This window comes from Notothenia rossii, assembly GCF_949606895.1.
Source record: "Notothenia rossii genome assembly, chromosome: 4".
NCBI lineage: Eukaryota > Metazoa > Chordata > Actinopteri > Perciformes > Nototheniidae > Notothenia > Notothenia rossii.
This window is the reverse complement of record NC_136902.1, coordinates 85,958,067-85,985,939: the sequence shown is the minus strand read 5'-3', so window position 1 is coordinate 85,985,939 and position 27,873 is coordinate 85,958,067. Positions and strand designations below refer to the sequence as shown.

Here is a 27,873-nt window from a genome sequence, read left to right as displayed (position 1 = left end):
TTATCTGACCGGCCCACCGCGATACCGGTAGTAAATTGCAAACGGGGGGGTGCTAGTGACTTATCCTACCGGCCCAGTTCGTCCAACCGGCCCACTTCAGTGCCGGCCCATCGGGACGTTCAGTCCGCCACTGCCTATAGGGGGATAAATAATAAACAGACAGACTTGGAAAAGGGTGCAATGATTTACACGTTTTATATATGATCTGAATCAACCTAAATGTACAGAATAGAAATGGGACTAGTTAGCTCAGAGTACAATGTCACTTTTACAAATGATATCACTTCTTTTTTGTTTTCCACACAGACCATCAGAATAGAAATACATCTGCGCATACTGTCAAAAAAAGATATTAAGATATTTACACAATGTGCAAACCATCAATACCACACTGCTTTTAGTTGATATTGCTATTTTTTCCCTCCAACATTTTAAAAGAGAAATTGATCTCACTTTTTTTTATTTTTTTTTTAAACCGGACAGAAACATGAGGATAATTTAACGCTGAAAAAAGTAAATGTTACAAAAATTAAATAAAAATCAAGTTAATGAGTAAATAACTATATTCAAAGGGAAGTCAGGCGCTCCCGTCTTGCATAAGGCATCTGATGGGCGCTGCACACACACAGCCCCCACCCCACCGTTGCTGCTTTACTGCTGAGGTCAACAAAGGGTTAATTCAAAGTAACACCAGACCACCTACAAGACAAACCTAGAGTGAGATGAGAGGAAGAACTACAAAACCTGAAGAGGGACATCCTCAAAAGCGCACACCAACACACATACACACTCACACAAACCGACACATAGTGCTTGTTTTTCAGTGGTCAGCCTCTGAGAATGGATGGGGGAGGGGGGGGGGGGTGAGGTTTGTTGTTAAGTTGTGAGTGGCTGTGGCCGAGGGGAGGCAGCAGCAGAAACAAACACTGTCACTTGGATGTTTGCAGCGCTCCTTCTGTTGTTGTTGTTGTTGTTGTTGTTGTTGTTGACTCGTCATCACTTGGTCTTCTCCTCTGAATGCCTCTGCTGCTGCAGCCGCTTGGCGTAGCTCTGAGCCGTGGAGTTAATGATGGAGGAGACAAAGTAGCAGACCATGACGAGCACCACCTTCTCAAACACCCACGACAGCCAGTTCTCATCCTGGGAACACAAACATTGGGAGAGCATAAGCTGTTATTTACCACTAGTGGAAAGTGACTAAGTACATTTACTCAAGAAGTGTACTTAAAGAGGCCATACTCGGCTTTTTGGGGTGTTCTCTTCCCTGTAGTCTGCTATATAGGTTTCTGTGCATGTAAATAGTCTGCAAAGACTACAATCCCTGTGTTCCCTCCATAAGGAGTTTGGGTCCCTCACCCATATGTTGCTAATAAGTAAGTCATTCCAGTACATTACGTTTTTTTTAATTGAATAAATAAATTGATCTGTTTCGTTGTTACATACTTTGTCCACTAGAGGGCACATTGCGTATCATTTCAACATATATTTTATTCCCTTCTTCTAAAAAGCATTGTGCATTTATCTAAAACAAAGAAAAGGTAAATGTGTCGCTATCTGACTTTCCAAACTTTAATTATATTTAAAAATTAAGTATCGTTGGGCTACGCTAAAACAAGCTCCCAGCTCAGAGTAAGACAAAAGACTTGCATTTATATTGTTCATATTAACAAATGAATGGATTTATAGAGCTCACATTTTGTTGATTAAAAACCAGAGGTGGAATAAGTTCTCATAAGTAGCAGAACTAAGCAGTAAAAACACTTTAAAGTCCTGCATTCAAAATCCTATTTGAGTAAAAGTACTGGCATCAAAATGAACTTTGGTACATAAAGTTAAAATAATTGTTAAGCTTCATTGCCTATGTCGGAAAGATATTACATTACATTACATTAATGTGGAAAGATATTTATTTAAAATGTCTGGATTATCACAGCAGGTAAATGTGGAGCTAACTGTTATTACTTTTCTTAAACTACTGCTGGATATCTTATCATTAAAATAATGTCAATGTTTATGTATTGATATTAGCTACAAGTCTGAATCTATAAACAGGGTAAATGCAGGAATCCTGAAGTCAAATGTAATTCCTTTTAAGACCCTTTCCATACATTTTAAGACCTCATCGCTACTTGGAGTTTTTACTGGTTACCTTGGCGACACACTTTACCTCACATTGACTATATACAGTATTGATTGTCCTTCCTCCTTATCTTCCAACCATTTGGACGCAAACTTGCATTTCCCCATAACGATGTTGCTTAGCAACCGGCGTAAACGGACCTTCGCGCGCTATCAAGCAGTGAGCGTGCGATGTCCTGTTCAGATGACGTCAAATCCAACGGGATGCCATAAATAAACTACACAGAATCACACTACACACCTACGCAATGATTACATTCAGGCAGACTGTAGAATACAACCTCTGGACAATTGATATACTTATTGAAAACAAGCTACAAAATGTAATACCTTGGAAAATGCCGTTTAATACTTTTTAATAACCTTAATTTTCGCTAAATTGATTGATCAACTTTTAATACTTTTTAAGACCCCGCAGACACCCTGATAAAAGCTGTTGTATAAATGTAGTGGAGTAAAAAGTACAATACTGTCTTAAAAGATGAAGTATAAAGAAGCATACATTGAAGATCTTCAGGTAAAGTAGAAGTAGCCCTGTTAAAAACAAGCGTTTCTCTTGATCAAACAAAGAGTTGTTCTCACCGCTGGTGCGCTCCCTCCGGCGTGGTGCAGCTTGTTCCTCTGGGCCTCCAGGTACTGACTGAAGGGCTTCTGCAGCGAGGGCCCCACTCTGGGCACAGCCCTGCAGGAGGAACAAAAACTCACCATGTCAGCACCTTACCTTCGTCAGGGAACCCAACAGTGAATCTTGAACATCTTATTCCCTGTCTTCTGTTTCCCTGAACACTACCAAAGCTTCTCACTGAGCCCCCTGTGAGACCTGCTGAGGGGCCCCTGCTGAAGGGCCCCTCCTGGAGCCTCCACCTCCTTCACTCAGCAGAGAGGAGTGAGGAGTGAAGCAGGAAGCCTTCAGCCCTCCTCTTATACTCCTCAGCTCTCTATAGTGTCAGCCTTTCAACCAGGAAGTGAGTCGACATGATGTCATCACCTTTTACCACCATAGCTGCCTTCTGGTGGGAAGATATCTAATCAGGGTGTGCTCGTGCCCTTATATGGTAGTGAGGGTGAGCTCACCAGGGGGCCAATCAGACGAGGTCTCTGCAGGTTTTAACTTAACTCACTTTATGTTCACAAAGAATAACATATCATACACATTTCCTCACATGGTCGTCATTTTAGCAGAACTAAGGAGGACAATATGGAGCCTATGATTGTAAGTCCCACAATTACTTCAATTGCACAAACCTATCGACATGTTTATAGTGATATATAAAACAAATCTTATTGATAATATATATTTATAGATAACAGTGGTTCAATTTTCTCCCACCAAGCAACAACATTATTCATTCTTAGGACCCTAAGAGCATTCATTTAAAAACCTATAGAAAATGACATTTTAGGACCTTTAACTTTTTTGTATAACATTTAATGTATAATGTCTTAAACCACAGATTTAGTATTGATTTGAAAGAAGGCCCTGTTGTAAAATGTTGCAACTCCAAAAAAAAAATGTAATTCCAAAAAAAAAATTACATTATTTGAATAAAGTCTTAAACAATTAAATAAGGAGAAATTTAATTTAAAATAAAATAAAATTCAGCGCTGTTAACACATGCTGTGACCAAACGAAAAGAGAGAAGGTTAAAGGTGGGGTAGGTAAGAATGGAGAAACCAGCTCGAGTGCGCTAGAATTTGAAAATACACAACCGAAAAAAATCTGCCACTTCCTTCAGACTTCCTTACAGAGCACCTCCTCCAACACACAAGCACGCGCACATGACCAATGAGGGCACGAGATAAGTTTGTGCACAGATGGAAGGCTGACAGGCAGGTAGGCCATCCAGTTATTTTAGCCGGGCTGGCTAAAATGATTGGTCCTGCTTTTTACAGCGCCACGGCTTCCACAGAAGAATTTTTTTAATGGATTTATTGTCAAACCATTTAATGTATTCATTGCTATCGGGATGTTAAGAGCATTCCATGGAATATAACAAAAAGTGTTTCTGAAATAAATTACATACCCCACCTTTAACATGAGTCTTACATGATGACAAAACTTAACTTAATTTTCGACTACAGGCTGAAGAAACTCCCACTGCATGATTTCAATTCTGTCCAAGGTTAGATTAACACGTTGACTAAGCAAAAAACACTGGCAGACAATTGACTAAACAAGGAAGTGCTGATTCTAAAGAAGCCCAACTAGTTCTGAATGTTTCTTGTTATCTATTCCCCCCCCAAAATAAACACAAAGCAAACATCCTGTATCATCACTAGCACACTCATCGCGAGTCACTGCGAGACTTCATGGGAAAGAACCTGGGACTTGAGTTCCTAAAAACAAAAAGAAAACATTTCCTCTGGACATATTAGTCCATCATCTTGCCTGAGGACAAACAATGACTGGACCTACTATCTTATTGCTTTCTCCTTTAATACTTGCATCACCGTAAAGCTTTGGGATCAAGTTAAGGTTACGGAATTACTTCATAAAACTTAAACATGTAAAAAAAACGACCAATTATTGTGTTTTGTAAATTATTATATATTTTGAGTAACAACTTGTTTTAACCTGTTAAGCCCCGAGCTTGTTTTTCAGGTCTCAGGCTCGAAAATGACATCCCCAGAACAAATGACCATATCTTCCCTTCTAAAAGGGTTAAATTAATAATCTATTTTCTCAAAGCAAGGTTGCACCTGTGAGTTGGATGTAGAAGTGTCAGAATCAATATAGATGTTTTTATTTTAAAGTAAATTCAGATTGAACACAGTAAAAAAAATGTAAATTATTGTGTCCGTCCAAAAAAAGAAAAAAAGAAAAATTACTTCTAGTGAAAACCACCCTTGAACGATGGGATGGTAGACTAAAAGCTTTAGGAATGCAAACTACAACACATATAATAAGTACCCTGTATCAAGATTGATGCAGAACAAGTGAAATGTGACCTTTTTAGAGAGATTTAGCGAAAAAAAACAACTTCTGGTGTCATTTGGGTGGATTTTGACCGATTCAGCCGCATTTTTTCTCGTTTTAATGCCATTGAACACGTCTTTTGATCAGATTAACAGCTACGGTGAGACGATCTCCCATAAAAGCTACGTAAAGGTACGTGTTGTGATGTCTGTTTGATTCCCCTGTCGCGAGTTCGGATCACTCAGTGATGATATATATACCTAAATAATCTGTGGAACCTCAGCTTTGATCGGATATCTTGTATGTGCAGCTACGATAAGTAATAAGGGTATCTTTTATCTTGAGTTCTGTGCCAAAGTACGTTAGCATCTTTCGCTCAGGGGTCATTTAGATGCTTCTTATGAGACTTGTGTTTTGTTTTGGTAAAAATGGTTTGTATCGTCAGTTAGCTGAGATTATTCCCGTTAATCTGGTATAACACATTAATAGGTTCTTAAATATTAAGATCCCCTGAGACAGTGTCGTGAAAAAAAAAAAAAAGTACCCGCAGAGGGGGGCTTTGGGGCTTTAGCCAGGAAAAGTGTTTTCCTTTTTTATTTATGTATTAAATCTCCTTTATTTTCTTCTTTGTTTTTAATTATTTATTTAGAGTCACAAGTCAACATCTTTTATTAGCTAGAGAAAGTTCTTATTTTTCAAAATAAATAAATGAAAAAAACATTATTATTATTTGGAGTCAAAACATGTTATAACAGCCACAGTGTCACATCATTGTTATACTACAATTATGTTTTATGTCTCTTTAGTTTTTCTCTAAGTAAATGATTTGCGTGTTCGTCCATCTCTCAGTCACAGCTGAACTCGGTGAGTCAGAACAACAACATGTTTCAGATGGGACCTCACATGCCTGACCACCAATGCTGCAGAGATTAATTGTATGTGGGGGGGGGGGTGGGAGAGAAACCTGCATGCCTGGAAAAATGTAAAAAGCATGCTCGTACCCCCCCCCCCCAGTGAAAGTGTTTATTCAAACAGGATCTACAATCAGTGGTTGAAATACATCTGAAAATGTTTACGAATGCATCGCTAACCACAAAACCAGGGGAAAGAACAATGACTGCACAAAGTACCGATTAATGCAACACACACACAGACAGACAGACAGACAGACAGACAGACAGACAGACAGACAGACAGACAGACAGACAGACAGACAGACAGACAGACAGACACACACTTACCCGATGAGTGACACCATCTGCTCCACTATGTGCTTGCTGAAGGTAATGATAACAAAAAGTTTCTGTAGGACAAAAGGAAGAAATAATTCAAACCCATTACTTGTTGATCATATAGACGTATAAACAACACACATATTATACATTGGCCATTAATGCACAAGCACTAACAAGGGCTGTCTCATTTAAAGTGTATACATCTGCATCCTTCTTGGTTTTCAGTTGTATCTTTATGGTTTATTGCACTTACTGTAAGTCACTTTGGCTAGATGTAAGGTAATGCAACATATAATTATACATTTCCTTATATACCAGGTTACAGACATAAGATGAACAATTTAGGAACAAATAAAGAATTAAAGAACACACCAATTGTCTCTAAGAAGTATATATTGTTGGATAGAAATATTGTAGATTAGGATATTTAACTGTAGTGGCACAGCTGTGGTCAATTGAGGCCACATCTGCCACTGTCCGCAGACAAACTAATTACTAATTTAAACCGGGCACTAAGCAACATTTTGGGCTGCTAGGGGCTTTGTATGGTTTGTGTTTGGGGGGGCCAAACCGCAATATTTCCCTTAAACTGATCAGTTTTAAACAGCATGACACACGGCCCCCCGGACAAAATCAGACAGGATGTGACACGTGATGCCTGAGAGATTTGAAAAAGGTACAAACACAAAGAGTCCCCCCCCTTAGCGATTTACAGTCTGCTTCATTTCCTTCATGTCTAGCTTCTCATGTCCACTATACTTCCTCCTCAAAGTGAGATCACCAGCTGGTACAATGACAGGGATAGGTTTAGTTTGTTAAGACCCTCAGCGACGCACTTTTGATAAACACACTCAATTTTAATATAGGCTAATACAGTGGTGGAAAGTCCATTGAATCCAGTATTACACTTAAGGAATATTTTGAGGTACTTTTTACCTAGTAGTTAGTTTTTCCATTTTATTCTACTACTTACTTTGACTCCACTACATTTAATTGACAGGATTAGTTACTTTTCCCGGAAAGAGGTTCAAAGACAGAGAGCTCAACCTCAGAGAAATCAGCAGAAGAAGACAGACAGGAAGTAACGACTAAAGGGAACAGCAGAAGAAGAAGACAGACAGGAAGTAACGACTAAAGGGAACAGCAGAAGAAGACAGACAGTGGCCGTTTCTCAATGTCGAGTACACCTGCTGCAGAGCCACTTTTTCAAGTATACTACGTCATCGAGTGGCGCCGAATGCTGGGCATTTAACATGCATTTAAACAGTCCTTCTGCGCCACTCGATGACGTAGTATACTTGAAATAGTGGCTCTGCAGCAGGTATACTCGACATTGAGAAACGGCCATGAAGGAAACACTAAAGGGAACAGCAGAAGAAGACAGACAGGAAGGAAACACTAACGGGAACAGCAGAAGAAGACAGACAGACAATAAGGAAACACTAAAGGGAACAGCAGAAGAAGACAGACAGACAAGAAGGAAACACTAAAGGGAACAGCAGAAGAAGACAGACAGACAGGAAACACTAAAGGGAACAGCAGAAGAAGACAGACAGGAAGGAAACACTAACGGGAACAGCAGAAGAAGACAGAAAGACAAGAAGGAAACACTAAAGGGAACAGCAGAAGAAGACAGACAGACAAGAAGGAAACACTAAAGGGAACAGCAGAAGAAGACAGACAGACAAGAAGGAAACACTAAAGGGAACAGCAGAAGAAGACAGACAGACAGGAAGGAAACACTAAAGGGAACAGCAGAAGAAGACAGACAGACAGGAAAGAAACACTAAAGGGAACAGCAGAAGAAGACAGACAGACAAGAAGGAAACACTAAAGGGAACAGCAGAAGAAGACAGACAAGAAGGAAACACTAAAGGGAACAGCAGAAGAAGACAGACAAGAAGGAAACACTAAAGGGAACAGCAAAAGAAGACAGACAGGAAGGAAACACTAAAGGGAACAGCAGAAGAAGACAGACAGGAAGGAAACACTAAAGGGAACAGCAGAAGAAGACAGGCAGGAAGGAAACACTAAAGGGAACACAGACACTTGACTGCCTTGCTTTGCATTATCCCTTACATTTAAAAAAACAACATTTAACATAAAATTACAATAATTGAAGACAGTATGTTCAAGACTTTTTAACGTACATTTGACCTGGGATTTAACTCTGCATTTCATTTGAGGACTGATTGGTACCGAGTACTTCTTCGACCTCTGAGCTTATATTAGTCACTGGTGTGGCAGACTCAACAATGCGCTCGGTAATTGCCGATTTTTCAAAGTCTTGTTAAAGCCTCTTCAAAGCTTCCCTCTTTTCATCTGTGTATATGGTCTGGAAGCATCCCAAAGCTTAAACCAGAGTGAGGAATCCCCAGAGGAGCAGAGTCACAAAGAGCAAACCAGAAGTATCAATCAGGAGTTTCTCACAGACGGACCTATGATCTCAGCTCGAGGTCTGATCTTTGTTCTCCCACACGTTTTGAGCTGGTGAATCACTCAGCAGTGCATACCCTTTCCTTTCTTACCAGTGGAGTTTTTGTACGAGCATTATTACAATGTGGACTGTGATGGCATGAAACAAAACATGAGTCATATCTGAAGCCAAGATGCTGTTTGCCTCTGTTTGCCATCTTGGTTTTATTTTAGGTGAGCTGGTGCTCTCACAAACTCTTCTGTTGAGATACTGACCTGTATATGCATCTTGATGACGGCTTTCCCAATCAGAGTAGCTCCAAAGAAGGTCCAGAAGGGAACCATGAAATGACCGCAAGTAATTCCAGCAAGGTCAAACAGAGGATTGGGGATCTGAAACACACACATTGGATAGTATAACTGAGCAACAGTCTTATAAGCAGGGGTGCACACAACTTTCTCAGTGAGGTACTCAGATGAGTACCTGGAGTCAGTGTTTGGTACTCCAACTTCCGGCTCCCCTCAAAGTTCCCATGAAGCCCTCTGTATCGCGAATGTCAGCGGGTGGGGGTGCTAGTGGAGTATGATGAAGCCCTCTGTATCGCGAATGTCAACGGGGGGGGGGGGGGGGTAGTAGTAGAGTGCAGAGCTTCGTGACCACAGAGCGTGTGAACGTTGTGATCAGCTGTTTTAGCGCAGTGCTGCTGTACAGGCCGACGTTAACAGCAGCCCTGTCTGTGCACACGGAGACCAACTCCGTCGTCCGATGATCTAACCGCCTTCTGGAAAAGCTTCACATATACATCGGTACACAAATGCGCTTTGTGACACAAGTGACGGTACGCATTTCAGATTGTTGCCGCGCATGCGTACCTGCGTACCACTTATGTGCACCCCTGCTTATAGGGCCCAGTTTACACGAGGACGAAACGGGTTGGATCCGCATAGTGTCTCTTGCGTATAGCCCTTTCGTTTTCACGAGGCCGTAACAAAACGATAGAAACGGACCCCGCAAACGATAACGGGTCCCAAGGTGGATAGATTTGCAAACTAAACGCTCTGGGGGGTCAAACGGATCCGTCTTTACGCCTCTATACGATCATTTTCTGATAACGATGAAATATAAACAGAAGGGCAACCATGCTCCGAGGTCTTCTTCGCTGCTTTTGGTGTATTTTGTGGCGGCAGCAGCGCCACTTACAGGCCTGGCATATATACTACAGCGTTTCCAGCGGTCTCTTGTGAACGGACACGTTGAATAAATCGAATGCGTGTGAACGGAAGACTTTTTGGAAAACGCATATGGTGCGCAAACGTTCCTGTGTAAATGGGGTCTAAATGACCCTTATAGAGTGGTGCAGTAATGATGTATTTGTGTAGGCTGGTCTGGTCGTGAGCAACAAAAGGGCTCCACAGAAAGCAATGGGATTTCTCCATGTGATTTTGGATTATTGCTGAAAAAAGATCTGTGGCAAACAAACGATCATGACACTTAAAGCTTTGTTCAGCAGAATCATCTCAGACATTAACACCACTGAAAGATGTTTGAAGAAAACAGCTAACATTAGGCTATAAAGGAACTACAGCACCGTAACATGACTTCATGTCACAATCGCTAAGCTAAAAGTGGCTAATGTTGGGCGTGATGACGTTTAGTCGTTTGAATGAGAGACTTGTTAGCAACCGCCGTTTTAAAATTCAACAGTGGGATATTTACTGATGTATTTTATGTTGTAGAACAGAATGTTAAAATCTCTTCAGCTTGTGTTAACCACAGACCTTATTTAAGGCTAACAACCAAAAACACATAACCAAAACTGTTCATTTCCAGACAAGGGAACCGGAGTTGAATGCTAACTAATTTCCCGGTTTATGGACTCATTTCTGCAACACTATCATACATGCCAACCTTTCCAAATCCAAAAGAGGTAGGTTTGTGCGTGGCAAATGTGCACGCCCAAATTAGGTAATCAGAAGAAATGGAACCCCAGTAATTACATGTATAAACCATGTATTTAACATATATTGCATCATTTTATGAATTTTTCAGAAAAAGTGGTAGTTTGGTAAACAGTGACATCAACGACATGTCTGGTCTGTAAAATGTCAGAAAAGTAAAAGAATGGGAGATAAATATCCCAAAGTCTCCACATTTTATTATATTTTTAATGTGTTTCTGGTCCTCTTTCAGTTGAGACAGTGTAGATGAAGGATGTGTCAGGATGTAGAACTCTTGTGTGAACATTGGATAAAGCCAGGTTCATATTCTAGTTTCATGTTGTTGACATATTAGAGTCAAAGGTTTGCACAGAGCGAAATATCTTTGTTTGCACCATAAATCAGAAAATACTGCATTAAAAAAGTCATTTCCTGCATTTTTCTACTGATAAAGTGTGATATAAATAATGTACAGGCTTTCAGATTGCTGTAGTTCACTAAACAGAGACATTAACGGCATGTCAGAAAAAGTGAAAGAATGGGAGATAAATATCCCAAAATGGCATATTGTGTGTGTGTTTGTGGTCCTCTTTCAGTTGAGACACTGCAGGATGCTTCAGGAAAAGACCAAACACTGGATGTCTTTCAGTCGCCAGCATGTGTTTTCGAGACACTGATATTAACGGGGAAACCCTGCAAGACTCAAATGCCTCGTCTCTGTTCCCCTAAGTCATTTGGGAGAGATTACCCATCAGCCCCGGGGGTAACGATGCCCTTCCTCTGCACGTGGTTTCTCTTTCAGAAACACAGAGGACTGTTAGTATAATGGGATCACAGACACGCTGCAAACGGTGTCCAGCAAAAGTCGAGTCCAGTGTCTATGTAGGGTCATTTTTATTTGTTATAGTTTGGGAAGATTGAAATTCGGTAGGGAAAGCCAGCTAAGTCGGTAGGCGGTAGAAACATGTCAAAAGCGGTATTCTACCGCCCAAATCGGTAGGGTTGGCAGGTATGCTCTATTACAGGCAATTCATTCCTTTTTGCATCAACAGCAACACATGTTTGTCATTTGTGAAATGAAACTTTGATGATGCATGTAGTAGAAATTGCAGGGACATTATATTACTAATGAAAATGTCACTTACAGAGGCGCAAGCCAAGATCCCGAAAAATCCAACTTTCTGCACCATATGCTGAACTCCCAGTTTTGCTCTTGTGACCAAACCCTGCAAAGAAATGTAACAAAAGAAAAACATTTTAAAATCACATTACATTGTAAACATATATTTGTATTCTTTTAACCGGCTATTTTTTAGAACTTTGAGATTTATTTATTTGGGTTTGCTGAGCTTGGTGGGGATCTTTTGATGCTATCTCCCTGGGGGGGGGGGGGGGGGGAGGGGATGTCTGTGGTTACACGGTGGAGATCAGAGCCGATGCAGGAGGGAGATTAAAAAGCAGTTTCAAAATCTGGCATCCCATCAACGGATATTTGTGGAAGCAATACATTTCAGTTTAGTCTCCACAATTACATGCTTAATTGTTTAAATCTTCAAAGCAGTCTTATTTCTTTAAGTGATGCCAATTTCACAGCATCGGACACAGCATTAAAGTTTACAAGTGATACATTTATTTTATGTCTTTCTTACAATAGTTTTGATTATTTTCAAATAGTTTCTTAGTTTTTAATTCTCAAAATCTCATGTTGTTTCTCATAGCTCTTTGTTTTTTCTTTTGTTTTTATTCCCTGATTTATATTTATAGAGAGGCGAAGTCCCTCCCTTTCCGGGGACCTCCATGGGACCTTATTTCAGAAAAATGATGTATTGAAGTCAATGGAGAGAGAAAGGTTATCTTTCGTTCCCGCTTGAATTGTGCCACGAATTACACATATGATGTTTGTCAATTTAAAAGATAGTTTTGCAAGTCAAAAAAAAAAGAAATAGTCGTAGAACTGTGAAGTAACATTTTTTTTGTGTGAAACCGCTCAATGAACTACATCTCTGGTCCCGCACAACACACGTCACCAACATCAAGCTGGCCGTCACGTTGGCCCATTTCACTTCTTTCTTTCAGAATGAGGCGAAAAGTATTAAACGAGGTGAAAATCACTACAAGTCTGGGCATGTTGAGAGCTGTACACACACACACAAGGGGAGATAGTCGATGCACTAAGAGCCGAGGTGAGTTTCAAACGAGGGTAATGTGTAACGTTAATGTCAGCTAGCTAACATTAGCTAACAAGGTACACTCCTGTGTTTTGTTTGAGCAACTAGTTTTCTCGTTAAGAACTGTGTGATCGCTGTGGATAACATTAGTGTTGGCAAGGACAAGGTACACAGAAAACTAGTGACACGGGAGTGTAGCTTGTTAGCTAATGTTAGCTAGCTGACATTAACGTTACCCTCGTTTTAACACTCACAGAAACCTTACAGCCGGTCCCGCATGCTGGCTCTTACGGAACCGACTAACTCCCCTTTTGTGTAATAGCAGCTCTCAACATGCCCAGACGTGTAATGATTTCCACCTCATTTAATACTTTTCACCTCTTCTGGTGTTGGTGATGTGTGTTGTGCGGGACCGGAGATGTAGTTCATTGAGCGGTTTCACACACAAATAAGTGTTACTTCACAGTTTTACGACAAACTATGACTTTTTTGACTTGGAAATTATTTTTTAAGGTTGACAAACATCATGTGTGTAATTCGTGGCAAAATTCAAACGGGATCGAAAGATACCTTTTCTCTCGCCATTGACTTCAATACATAATTTTTCCGAAATAAGGTCCCATGGAGTTCCACCGGAAAGGGAGGGACTTCGGCTCTATATATTTTTTTTTCTCCCAGCTAACCCCTTGTTATATGGAGCCTAACTTTGTTATGATTATTTAATTCCTGCTTACTCATCATTCACATTTTCATGTTTTTTTTATTTCTGTTTTAAGCATTTCTTATTGTGACGTTGTTATTCAAGTTCTGTTTTAATTACGAATACTCAATGTCTGTAGATACAATATAATATCTGAAAATGTGTGATTTTTTTATTGTACTTTTTTATTTTTGCTAAATAAAAGATACAAATACTCCCATGATTGAAGGCATTTTGGCTTCTTTAGCCTTACGTGAGAACCAGTGAATTAAGAGCAGCTCATGGAGACATTGTTCACGTTTTCTCAATTTGCCTGTTGCTGCTGCTGACTCAGCATCTGATCTCAGCATCTGATCTATGCAGTCATGTGAGCCCGGCTCCTGACACAAACTGTCTGTCATTCAAATTATAGACCGGTGAAAACAGAGAAGACGGGAGGCAGGGAGAGTTTAGCCCCAGGGATGATTAAAGGGGGAGCTGTGCTCAGGGTGACTCACCCACCAACAGACAGATTTACTGGAAGTGTAAGGAGGGAGGAGCTTCACTGAAGTCACATGGCACTTTTGGACCAATTACTGCACAGTGGCTCCATGGTCAGTTGTGCATTATAAAGGTGAGGACCAGAACTGATCATTGGCTGGGTTAATCGAGTGTAAATACTGGAGAGGGATTAATAATTAAATATTACATTTAGCTGCTGTAAGTTATTTATTGAAAGAAAGGAGTTCAGGCCACTTTAAATCTGAGAATGTAGGGGGGGGTAAAGAGAATTCAATCTATAGTCCTGGGTTTTTCTGTTAGTTTCAAATTCTTAAAATGTATGAAAGGCAAACCATACATTGAGGTAACTTTAGCTCCTTCAAGTTTAATGAAGAGCACATCTGAGGTGGGTAATGCTTCTTTAATTTTTGTATATATTTGTAAATATTTGTGGCTGTGAGGCTTAGTGGTCGTCGTCTACCAATCTGAAAGTTGCTGGTTTGATTCGCAGGCCCTGCACACTTTGTAGTGATAGGCTAAGGGGCTGGACATCTCTAAACAGTTGACCAATCATACAAATAAAGCACCTTTTGAACATTAAAGGATGAAACGCGTCACAGTAGAGACACAGAAAACTAATATGAACCTGAAAATAAGCATTATAGGCCACCAAAAGTGTGTGTGGGTGACTGTATGAATGTGTGTGAATGTTTAAATGTAAATGTAACGGAAACCACTCTATATAATGGAGTCAATTTACAATCTTCTTACAAATATATAAATCTGCTTACAAAGGAGTTAATATTGTAAAAGCCGATGGCTCTCATAATGTGTGTGTGTGTGTGTGTGTGTGTGTGTGTGTGTGTGTGTGTGTGTGTGTGTGTGTGTGTGTGTGTGTGTGTGTGTGTGTGTGTGTGTGTGTGTGTGTGTGTGTGTGTGTGTGTGTGTGTGTGTGTGTGTGTGTGTGTGTGTGTGTGTGTGTGTGTGTGTGTGTGTGTGTGTGTGTGTGTGTGTGTGTGTGTGTGTGTGTGTGTGTGTGTGTGTGTGTGTGTGTAGGTCTGACCTGAGCGCCCTCGGCCTGCTCCAGCATCTCCTCAAACTCCTCGTAGTCTTCGTCCTCTGGGTCGGCTCCAGACTGCCGAGCGGCTCGGGCCATGAAGTACGGAGGCAGCTCTCCGATGGCGGTGCCTGCACCCTGAACGAGCCCCAAGAGAAACGCTCAGAGTCAGAGTTTGAACATCTTTTTACCACATTTACCCACAGGCAACTTCTAATGCAGCGTTGGAAAGTAACTTCTATTCCATTACTGTATTTGAGTAAAAAGGACAGGGTACTTGTTCTTGAGTATTTTATTTTTTATGGTGCATTTATGGTAAAAATGTTACTTTTTACTTGCAGCATTTACCTAATACAAAATATAAACCAGCTAATTAATTATGATGTATAAGAATACTTAAGAGTATAACAAGTTAAGTAAGCTTCTCCTGCATCCATTATAATCCAGTGATTTTATATATTATTCTGAAAATGGCCATTCTGCAAAATTAGTACTTTTAGTGTTGGTACTTTAGGACGTATATTTTGCTTCATTTACCTGACCGCAAATAAAATCAATATATATTAATTACGATATCATTAAATCAGAAAGGCTTTACCGGGCCCCCAAAGCTACACAGAATTATATTAAGTAATAAATAAAGTATACATAAATACATTTAAAATGAGCCCCACCTTTTCGCACAGCTGCACATTTTTGCTTCAATAAGAAGAAAAATAATACAATTTAAAAATATATAAGATTATTAAGTATTATTAATTATTACTATTCTATTATTAATATTAATTATTAAGTAAGTAATAAGAAAAATCAAATGTATTGATTATTTTTGATACTTTAAGTATTTCCATCCCAATCCTTTTTTTACTTTGACTTAAGTCAAATTCTGAAAGCAGGACTTCAGAGATCTGAGGACATCTCACACCGCTGTGTTCATGCAACTATCAACTTTTTAAGTTTGTACATGTGACTGCTTTGTGTAAAGTATCTTCAGGGGTCCTATACATATAGAAGTATGATAAACGCTTTTGTCCTGGCCCTGGGATAGGCATGTTGAAAAGAGGGTGAATTCATTAGGATGAATGATTCTCACGTGGTCAGTCATGGTTGTCGCACAGCCAAACATTCTTGGCATTGTTCCGCGTGGATCACTGCACAGGCTCTTTATTCAAAGACTCACCCACATGCAGGCCTCCAGGCGGACCTTGGACATGATGGAGAAGAGGGAGATGCTTCCCTCCAGCCCCCCGCCCTGAGGACAGACGATCTGGTCCGGGTACGGAGGCTCGGGGAAGTCTGTGGAGCTGCACTCGTACGCTGCCAGAGTCACTGATGCTATGTGAGGACCCTGAGAGAGGGGAGACACGCGGACAGTCAGAATGAATAGTTCTTTATTCCTCCCAGATTTACAACGTTACAGCAAAGGGACAGGGAAAAGGAAATAAACAAGATTGGAAAGAGTAATATTAATAGAGGAAACTACATACAAGTAAATAAAGAAAATACGGTGTTTCTTGTAAAAAAAGGAGCAGATTTGATTCCTTCTTTATATGCGTTTTTTCCCGCCTCTCAAATCCACACATTTCCTATTTTTCTTTGTTTAAAAATCCTATTTAACTAAATATCTTAATTTGGGCTGACATATAAAAGACACCACCTTGGATTATGAGGAACTGGCTTGGAATTGTTTTATTATTTTCTGACATTTTGTAAACCAAATGTTTCATTATCCTTAGAACTGTTACAAGGTGTGTATTTTGTATTTTGTGTAACTTGCTGCCGTTAAATAACAACCACCTATGTGCAATATGTGCAATATATATAGATGCCGTTAATAACTGTAATATATACCTGGCTGCTAAATCATAAGAACTGTTACAGGATGTGTATTTTTTTTTATTATGTAACTTTTTATTTATTTATTATATATTTTTGTATTATATCATAACTTAGTACTTTTTTTTTAAATGCATGTCACATATTTAACATAATGTAAAATTAAGCTGTCTGTTGCTCTTTTTCCTGCTGTAACTACACACATTTCCCTTCCGTGGGACCAACAAAGGGATTCTGATTCATTAATTGATGAAAAGACTATTCATCAGATTTATGAATAAAGAACATGACTGTTAGAAGCAGCCTTAGTCTCATGAACAAATGCAGCTTGTGTGCTAACAGACTCATCAGCACAAACAGCAGCTGAGTCACAGAGTCTCTGACAGGCAGGTATATCATTTCTCTCGGTCAGGACGTCTGGCTGAGCCACCTGGCCTCAACACCAGCCGGCCCACCTGTAACTGTAACACAGATCCTCCTTTATGCCTCCTTCAGGGGATGCACGCAGCCCTGACAGTAGACGGACGGCACACAATGAATCTGTGTTGACTGCAACGGCTCCCCCATAGTTACGCTACACCCCCCCCAACGGAGCGTGAGCACACAGGAGGCTTCTTTAGTTTACACAACACACTCAAACCAAACTCCTTCTAACGGCATTTCTCCATGACACTGAGCTGAGTCAAAATGATGTTCCTCAGACATTTACCAAACTTCTTTGTTTAGTAAGTCATGAATCAGCAAGTAAGTACCCATCAAATAAAATGTATTATTAATATTTACAACAGGACAACTTGGCAAAAGCACTGCCAGTACTGTAGACCCCTTGAAGCAACAAAGTTCATTGAAGCCCCAATGAATAAAGCGTAATGTCTCTAAATCTAAATTCTGATCGTGAGACAGCAGGGTATATGCAGGAATCCTGAAGTCAGATGTAATACCCTCTAAGACTTTTTTTTAAGACCCTTTCCATACATTTTAAGACCTCATCGCCACTTTGAGTTCCAACTGGTTACCTTGGCGACACACTTTACCTCACATTGACTATATACAGTATTGATTGTCCTTCCTCCTTATCTTCCAACCATTTGGACGCAAACTTGCATTTCCCCATAACGATGTTGCTTAGCAACCGGCGTAAACGGACCTTCGCGCTATCAAGGAGTGAGCGTGCGAAGTCCTGTTCAGATGACGTCAAATCCAACGGGATGCCATAAATAAACTACACAGAATCACACTACACACCTACGCCATGATTACATTCAGGCAGACTGTAGAATACAACCTCTTTGGACAATTTATATACTTATTGAAAACAAGCTACAAAATGTAATACCTTGGAAAATGCCGTTTAATACTTTTTAATAGCCTTCATTTTCGCTAAATTGATTTATCAACTTTTAATACTTTTTAAGACCCCGCGGACACCCTGAGCAGCGATACTTCTGTTCACCAAGGTCAGTAAAGCACATTTACATACAAGGACATTTATGTTCACTTACTTTATAATTCTGGTATCTAATTGTTTACCACCAATGTGTACTCAATCTGCCTTCTATCTACACTGTCATGTTGCTGTAACAAAGTACATTTTCATGTATGGGACGAATACGACTTTTCTGATTCTTTTAAACCACTTGTTTACCCAACAACGATTATTCAAGTGGATATAAACCCAGGCATACTAGAACTGGTTTAAAGGCCAAAATGCTGAAGTGTTGGGTCTAAACATGTACATGTTATTGGGAAGGTGACTCAACAGGAGGGGTCATTAAAACACTTTATCGTCTTAGCGGCATGAATTAGATCAGGAAATTCCACGGAACTCTGCTTTGGCATTTTCACCCAGGAAGGAAATGATGGGGTGTGGTTCCTGTGTGTCACCAAACATTGTACAATACAATCCTCGAGGCATTTTGAAAAACAGCAGCATATTTAGTTTTGACATGCAGTTATCAGAAGTAGTATCCATCATCTTGGCATCATACACACTGGATATTTAAAGTGCAGATAATTGGATTTAAACCGAACAGATGAATAAGCGAAAGGGTTGAATTTACATTATAATCCTTAACTTCAAACATTTAAAAAAGGTAAACATCCAAAAGAAGCTTTCTTAACACAATGATCCAGAGTCGAAGCAACTGTGTGTTCTTCCTATTTCAACCACACAATTGTGACTGAATCCATCAATAAGATGCAATGACCTCCAAAACATCATGATGAATCATCAGATAATGCTGATCTGTGAAGCCCCTTTTCCAGGAGCATTATGATATCACTCTCTGTGAGGCAATGTATGAATGCTTAAGGATTGAGGTAAATGCAGTTGAACTGTGCAGGTGGGAACTGTGGTTTTTCCTTCAGCATTAACACTGGGGAGTTTCCTGACATTGGCAGCTTCACAGATTCATGCATCAGCTTTGGCATGGACAGCACCGTCCTCATCAGAGAGGAATGCAGTTTCTCCATCACCCTGGAAGAAGGCTGGCTCCGTCCTCTGCTGAAAACCAGCCACTTTGGGAGATGTGTTGGAGAGGAAGACTCTGAATAAACTGTTCTTTATTATGGATAATCCGGCACCACCCTCTCCACCAGCTACTGCATACACAGTGCCTTCGTTGGATTCATTTTTCTTTTACATCCGAAATAACTATAACTATGGAACACTCATACATACATACATAAGTCATACATGTGCAAGTCATGAGCAAGTCTTAACCTACAAGTCTCAAGCAAGTCCCAAGTCACTGTGGTGAGAGTCAAGCAAGTCAAGTCATTGCTCAGGTCAAGCAAGTCACAAGTGATACGAAATTCTGATGAATAATCCCAGTTTCCGCATATAAATCATTTAAAATATTGTGGTTATGAAAAGTTTTGTTTTATTTTCAACATAAACAGCGATGGAGAGTGGGGCGCTGAAATGATAACCCTATACATTCTAAAAGGGCTCTAAAGTGATAACAGGAGTACAACACAAATATTTGACAACATGTTAAGCCTCCTGCCCTGGCTCCCCTTCAGCAGGGTCACAGTATTTCTCCATGGTCTGTCTAAGGTGCTCCCACATGACACTGTCTCATTGTTTTCCTAACTGTGTCTGTGCACAAAGACATATTGCATCAAAGCCAATACAACAGACTAGTGTATGTACCAGGGCGTATGATGTGTGTGTGTGTGTGCAGACATGCGACATTAAGATTAAACACATTTCTTTCATTTGGGAACACCCACATATACATATGGAGTTGGACAGATGTGTGTAAATTAATGTTCATGGTGATTTGTAAACAAATGCCACACACACACACACACACACACACACACACACACACACACACACACACACACACACACACACACACACACACACACACACACACACACACACACACACACACACACACACACACACACACACACACACACACACACACACACACACACACACACACACACACACACACACACACACACACACACACACACACACACACACAACTTGTCAGAGGCGGAGTTACACGTCCCGCTGCCTCCTGGTGCTGTAGCGATTTCATAAAGTGAATGAGATTCCGAGTTCGAAATGTATGCACTGCCATTTCCCAACATACACATTACAGTCTGCAATGAAACGGTTGTCTCCTGTGTGCTCCACTTCCTACTTGGCGCTCCGGTAACTTTTTTTCGTGCGAACCAGATACAGTATCTTTTTTTTTTTTTCATTGCCCTTTAGGGGTTCCGTACAATACAAAAACAAATGCAAATATTCAATTTTAAAAAGTAAAGTCCTTTCGAGTGATCTATCTCAAGTCAAGTCTCAAGTCATGAATACCAAGTCAAAGTCAAGTCAAGTCTTTTATCAATATTAGTCAAGCGAGTCTCAAGCCCAAAGATAAGTCATGTCACTCGAGTCCCACACCTCTGGTTAGCGCACCAACATATTGTACATGATAGGCTAAGGGGCGGGACATTTCTAAGCGGCTGACGATTCACAACAGAGACGGCAAGCTAACCAATCAGAGCAGACTGGGCTCTGGTTTCAGACAGAGGGTGAAAAGAGGTGCTGCAGCACAGGCAGTATGAGAACATGTCACAGTAGAGACAAAGACAAAAGATTCCTGGACTGGTGGGGAAGAGAAGTAAATCCACCACTACTAATGCACGGGTACAAATAAACAACCTGAACCTGCTTTTCTTATTGGTGATCAAAACAAAGGCCCAAAAAAACAAATAAGGCAAAAGGTAGGTCACAAGGAAGCACAAACATCCTAAAAAATGTAGCACGACAACAAAGAGAGAGCGGAGAAACCAGTTTGAATTCTAATGTATTATTGTGGGGAAAAGGATATAAAGTAATACACGAAGACAATAGAAGACTTATGCAAACACATGGTGAGCTTCACAGCAATAATGGAAATAGTGCAAATACTCTCGGAGGAAGGTCACAGTTACATCTTTTCCCATGATTTCATTGTGGTGGAAACAGCTGACTCAGCACACCCACATCTGTACACGCTGGAAAGAAGAAAAGCCACATCATCCCCACCCTAAAGCGGACTAGGCTCAACTATGGTTTTATTTTTGCCAAATTCTCCTTTTTACCAAGAGAAATGACACACAGTTAGGTGACTCAGTCATTCTGTGACTGTCGGGGAATAATTAAGGTTTGGTTTAGCACTGACGGGTCACACTTTAAAGAAGACGGAGAATATGGAATGTGACGCCACCCTCTGGCAACTACAGTTATTCACACACGGTGGCTTTATAGAAATACAACTAAGAGTTATTTAGGTACATCTAGGGAATTTAATGTTATTGAAATCTGCCTGCATCTTTCAGAAACACACAGAATTGAGACTGACTGAGTTTATAATGTTTCCGTCTTTGGGTGGTACCACCATGATACAACATGTGAATAAATAGATATGAATGGGGTTTCAGGGGAAATTCATTTTATATTTAGTTTTTTTTATCCGGTGGGTAATTGGTTTTTCTTTTATACCGACACTGTTTTCAACTGAACTTGAAACAACATCATAACATAACAAATTATGTATCTAATATTATTCCATCACTTGCACTATTTTTCCTTTTGTATTTACTTATTACTTGCACTATTTGTTTGTGTTTATCTGTTTTATTGTGTTGCACTGTTGGAGGAGCCTGTGACCTAAGATTTGCATCGTCATAACTACACTGTAGCTATGCACGTATGATAAATAAAAGCCTTGAACCTTGAATGAGTTCAAACTACATTTCATGGATATTATTTCCACATATTTCTCTCCATTCTTCCTTCTGCCAACGGTGTCGCAGTTTCTCGTCTCTCCCGTTTTTGTGCTTAGTGCGTACGCATGGGTCAGAGTTTGCGTGGAGGACCGCACATTTTTCCATCAAGTTTGTTTTTTATAAATCGCAAACATTGCGCAGAAACTGGCGTCCGCCATATTTTGAGCGCACGCACCGCTTAGAAATGAGGCTAGTTCCGGCTAGCGGGTATTTTTTCACAGTTTTCTGGCTCTCCAAAATCGAGGTTCTTTCCGGGCCAACAACCGGACTGAGTTTGCTAAACTAGTGAGAGAATCGCTGGCAACTACAACAAAATGAACATATTTGACCGTGATTTAATTTGAATACACGTTTCAAAACGATGCCGAAGTAACAACATACTGATGCCGGTTAGTAAAAACCATGAATTAATGCTTCGACAAGTCTGCAGACAGAAGGCAGGCGGAAAACCTTTTAAAATGCATGTTTTCTGAATGGAGATCGGCTAAGCTAACGCAGTATAGCTACAGACCGTCCACACTCACAACAACGGCCTACAGACATCGACTGTATTCTCCATGACACAGACAGTCTGTGGTTTGTACTTGTTTAACTTTTGTCTAGTTTCTGAACAGATATGAGGAGCTGTGAGCTCTGAGGGCTAAAGGCCCAGACACACCGGCCTGAAATCGGCAGTAAATGGGAGTCGGGCCGAACATGAGCGTGGGCACGCCCTATTCGGAGTGGTGTGCGCCGCACCGTCGGGTCTTTTCTACCGACCTGACGCCTTTTGTTGCCGATTCAACATGTTGAATTGGCGTCGGGAACACCACCGGAAGTCGGACAAAGGGATAACACTGATTGGCTGTTCAGCTAGCGAATCAGTGCATGAGAAGCGGTAACGGAAGTGAGGGAGGTAAACAAATGATTTAAAATGGAAGATGGAACACACACGGACGGCTATTTCACCTCATCGGTTTATAGAGCTCCTGTTCGTTCATGTTTTCAATGGACGAGAGTGAAAATGGAAAGAAAAACGCAATTTGTTGTTTGTTTATATCGCGGAGTCTGTTCTTCTTCTCTGTCTTCCGGTTGTTCCGGTTGTTGCCTCTTTTGAATGATGAATACACACTACCGCCGCCTGCTGGTAAGGAGAGTTATTGCCACTCATGCATACGCAGTTCATACGTGCTCGGCTCGGATTTGCGGTGTGTTCCAGTGCGCGAAGTCGGCAAATACGCAGGAGAGTCCGGCGACGCAACAGTCGGTGTCGGCGTCGGCGAATTCTCAGGTGACTGGCCGGTGTATCACGGCCTTTACAGCTAACGGCTGATGTTGGTTTTGTGTTTCGCATTGAAGATGACGTCACGGCTCCACCTACACTGCGTAACTATAGTTACTGTCCGAGGTACTAAACTGTAATGGAAACTTAGCATAAAGTGAGCCTGGCCTACCAAGGCCTAACTATACCGCATTAAGCCGTGCGAGGCCCTGCAGTGGAAATGCGCCATAAGCCCCAGTGCATGGAAATCTGCAAGTCCTTTTGAATGCAGGGGAGTCTGATGCTGTAGTGTTTCTCTTTGTTCTGTTCTAACCCAGCTCACTGGTGTGTGCACTTTTCACAAACCATAAACAAGTGTTGTCTTACCAGATAGAGCAGAAACGTGTGCAGGCCAGTCCCGAGGCCCACTGAGGACAGGATCCCGAGACCCACCCAGTACGCACACCATAGAAACCTCTTCTCCAGGTAGCTAACCCACTGCAGGGGAAGAAAGTAACAGAAAACTGATTAGAAAAGAAAGAAAAAACACATTAATGCATTATTTTAGTTTTTAAAGTTAATTACTGTTTGTGTCTTTCATTAACTGTTGGATGCTACCATGTACTCATATTTAATATTTGTAATGTTTAACATGACTCTCTCTGTTGTTGTCAAGGTTTGATTATAGCCAAAAGCAATACATAGAAATGCACTTTATAATAATTATATTAAAATAATTATATTTTTATTTTTGTATTTAAAATAAATATTCATTCTTATTCTTTTAATTTATGGGTGCAATAATTTCCAGCTACAGAAAAAAGGAGCTCATTTAAATGTATTTTTTATTTCACATACTGGGTAGCACTTATAAAGTTTAAATGTGCATATAATTTGTAATCTCATTGTTTATTTTAATATATTTCTACCTGTAGAGCATTACTTTGATGCATTTTCAGTTGTCCTTGGATGCCTCCAAATAAAATGTATTATGATTAAATTATTTGTAGTGAATTACATATTACTTCATTACATCATTATAAATGTGAACAATCTAGAAAGATATAAGAATCTATATTGAAGCTTGTAACAAACTGTAGCGGACCTTGAAGCCGACTGATTGTATGTCCAAGGGTTACTTGACAACAGTGCGTACTTCATTATCTCCCAACACAAGCTCCCCTCGAGGAATGTTTTAGATGGATAAAGAGTGAGTTATCATTAACCTTTAAACAGGCTGTTGGTGGAGCAATGGTGTTGATTATTAACATCACTGAAGTCAGGAGAGCCTTACTTGTTGGTGTGAGCCCTCCGTGGAGTAGGCGAAGGAGAACAGAGAACATAACACCAGAACTAAGGACACTAGGCCTCGTCGCTGCCAAAGCCTGAAACAAAGAAATCAAACAAAATGTTCCAACACAAAATGTTCCAACATAAAAAATTGAACAATTGTGTCTTATCTCTTATATTTTCTTGTATAAATTACTTTTTGTTATAGTTATTTGTTCGGTTGTGCAATCTTACAAATATCTTGGTCAACTAGCTTTGAACCTGGAGACCCTGAACCTTAGACTGGAGCCACGGTAACGCAAACAATTCGATATTCATTTATTCTCTTATTTTTTTTATAACTATAATGATCATATAAAACGTGTGCCTCGGAAATAATTGTTTACATTAATTTAGTTTCTTTAAAAAAAAAAATGTAATAACCACTTTTCCTCCTGGTCTCTCGCGCCCCCCCTGTCATGCCTCTGCACCCCCCAGGGGGGGCGCGCCCGCCACTTTTGGAACCTCTGGTCTATATGATAGAGAACTGTAGCAGATAGGACCGTTACCGTTCTCGTGTGGCTGCAGCCTCAGACAGTTACAGCGGTAACTAGTTCTATGTGAAATGCTGACTTTGCACACAGAGTGTTAGCTTATTCTTTTGGGCCAGTGGTTGGTTAGACCAAATTGTAGAACAAAGCGTTTTAAAAACAGCTTTAATCCAGCATGCATCGCACAAGTAACAAGTTGTAGCAGCATCAAAGAGAGGCGATGGAAGCAATGCCAATGTATTTATTTATTAACTTGCTGGATACTTTTTTTTTTAAAGATTTCCGTGTTGCCTGTGTTGTTTTAAAACATGTGTCACACAATGGATCCCTTGTCTTTTATCTGCAAACCAAAACCAAATAAACAACCTGAACCTGCTTTTCTTATTGGTGTTCAAAACAAAAGTCCCAAAAAAACAAATAAGGTCACAAGGAAGCACAAACATCCTGAAAAATGTAGCACGACAAAAAAGAGAGAGTAGAGAAAGCGGTTTGACTTCTTACTGAAACGTCCACTCCTTTAGCTTGATGAGGGTCTCCAGAAGGAAGTAATGTATTGTGGTGACGGGCCTCCTCCAAACCACCAGAGACAGACGCTCCTCCTTATCCCTCTGTCGCCTCTCTCTAACTGAAGAGTCTGGAGAACAAACAGAGTTGCAATTACCTTTACATACTACGACATTTGTTTCTACGTCAATTATATAATCTTGTTGAAATGGTAATGCTAAATACATGATACTATGACATGACGGTTGCTGCTTTGAAAACTGAAAGTAAAAAAGTGAATCACGCTTTTTATGACTTTTTCAAACCATGTAGCGCTTATCGTTCTGTGTCATCAGAGATAACAAGGGGTAAACTCTACAGGGTCACTTCAGATGAGGGGTGACTTCTCGAACTTCGTGAAAAGTTTAAAAAGAAAGTATTGCAAAATAAAAGTAAAACATGTTTTTTTATTCAAACAAACAAATATTTTACATTTACAGATTTCACTATATATTTAACCTGTGTATTTGTTTGTTGTACCTTTGTTTCTTGACATTTTTTATAAACAAAAGTATTAGCAAGAAAGTAAATATATATAATTTTAGAAGGTTTATTTGAATTCCTACTTCTCTATATCTAATAATTATTTTTGAACTTAACAAAAACAGCATTTCCCATTTCTTAATGTGTTTATCATTCAAAGCTTTAAGGTTTTGTGTCTTAATAAGTACCATGTAAGATGCTAAGCCTATGTTTTGTGTGTTTCAGGACCTGCAAACTGTTTCAAAAAGACAAAAAACCTACCTATTGCTTTGCCATTCTGTTTGCCTTTGGCTCCAGCCCGTTTCTGTGGCTGCTCACACTTTGCTCCATTGGCTGCCATGGCAATCGAGGTTTCAGCCGGTCAGGCAGTTCAGGAGGAAGGTAAGTTTGTGTCTCTGGCTCAACAACGTCCTCTCCGCTTTAGTTTCACTTCCTACTGAGCAAGAGAACATGAGACGTTGTGTGACTGTCACATCTTCTTACCAATTACTCTTAAGCAATACTACATTCAGAGAAGTAAGGAGTACTCACATCTTTTACTTAGGTACAAGTAGCAATATTAAACTGTTAACATCTCTGTTACAAGTAAACGTCTGAAGTAAAAGTGCAATATGCCATTAAGTTATACTTTTGAGTACAAAAAGTTAAAGTACTAATTTCACTGTATATCGGATTAAATAAACGAACATCTTTTGTATTATATGTTTTAATTCATTAATGTCAATGTTGCACAAGGTGGGGATTCTTTACATTACTTTATATACTGCTGGTTAGCTGAACCTTTACATTAATACATAATGAGTTATGCTTGATTTATATTCTGTGTATTATAATCCATATATATATATAGCTAGTAACAAATCTTTTTGAGTAAAAAGTCAAAACAATGCCTCAAATGTAGAAGTAAAAGTATAACATAAAAAATACTCAAGTGAAGTAAAGTGCCTCAAAAGTGTACTTGAGCAAATGTACTTAGTTTCATTCCAGTGACTACATCAAACTGTCAGTGTGAAAATATCGTCAACACGCAAACTGGCATTGAAAATATATGGTAATAACTAAGAGAAAACATCAAACGAAAAGATAAAACGAAGGCACATATATTACTGACTGCATCACGGCAATAACACCTGTGGTACACTGAAATAACCTCAGTTCTGTGGGTCAGTCTGAAACAAGATATGATGACAAATGCGTGCACATCATCCTCCACATGCTAACCGGTTAGCCATGCTAACGGCTAAGCTAGGGAGCTAGGCAACTTCTACACTAAAACAAGGGGTTTATGACCAATAACGAGTCGCCTTACTTGTGGTGAGGTATCAAAAATAAATCCTTATCGCTGTGGTGTTGTAGTTATGACAAAAATATATGCCAAATAAAAGGGAAAGAGATTGCTGTTGCTAAAAACCAACTGACAAGTCGTACCTCTTTCCTGTGCTCTTCACCCGGTAACAAACGTTGGACTTGTCAAAGTAAAATCGGTGTTGCGGTTTGGTGGTGAATAATTGTCTTTAAACACGTTTTTATCAACTATATAGAGTAACATGAGACATTTTAAATACATGGAAGACAGATGAAGTAATACTATGGCACTTTCTTACTTTCAAATT

At 39.9% G+C, this 27,873-nt stretch overlaps 1 protein-coding gene across 5 annotated transcripts; it reads right to left on the bottom strand.

Moving 5' to 3' along the window:
• Window positions 1–178: 178 nt before the first annotated feature.
• Window positions 179–27,828, bottom strand: vmp1 (vacuole membrane protein 1). Of its 5 annotated transcripts, none has more exons than XM_079679281.1 (12): window positions 27,689–27,828; window positions 26,522–26,696; window positions 25,736–25,868; window positions 24,709–24,799; window positions 23,802–23,912; window positions 16,230–16,397; window positions 15,056–15,187; window positions 11,790–11,870; window positions 8,983–9,099; window positions 6,298–6,359; window positions 2,722–2,821; window positions 179–1,140 (listed from the first exon to the last, which is right to left on the bottom strand). In XM_079679281.1, the coding sequence occupies exons 2-12, from the start codon at window positions 26,598–26,600 to the stop codon at window positions 997–999; spliced, it is 1,218 nt and encodes a 405-aa protein (XP_079535407.1). In that variant the 5' UTR covers window positions 26,601–26,696; window positions 27,689–27,828; the 3' UTR covers window positions 179–996. The 5 variants fall into 5 exon arrangements, with proteins under 5 accessions (XP_079535407.1, XP_079535408.1, XP_079535405.1 ...); XM_079679282.1 differs by having other exon boundaries at window positions 26,522–26,693; window positions 27,689–27,818; XM_079679279.1 differs by having other exon boundaries at window positions 27,570–27,729.
• Window positions 27,829–27,873: the final 45 nt, after the last annotated feature.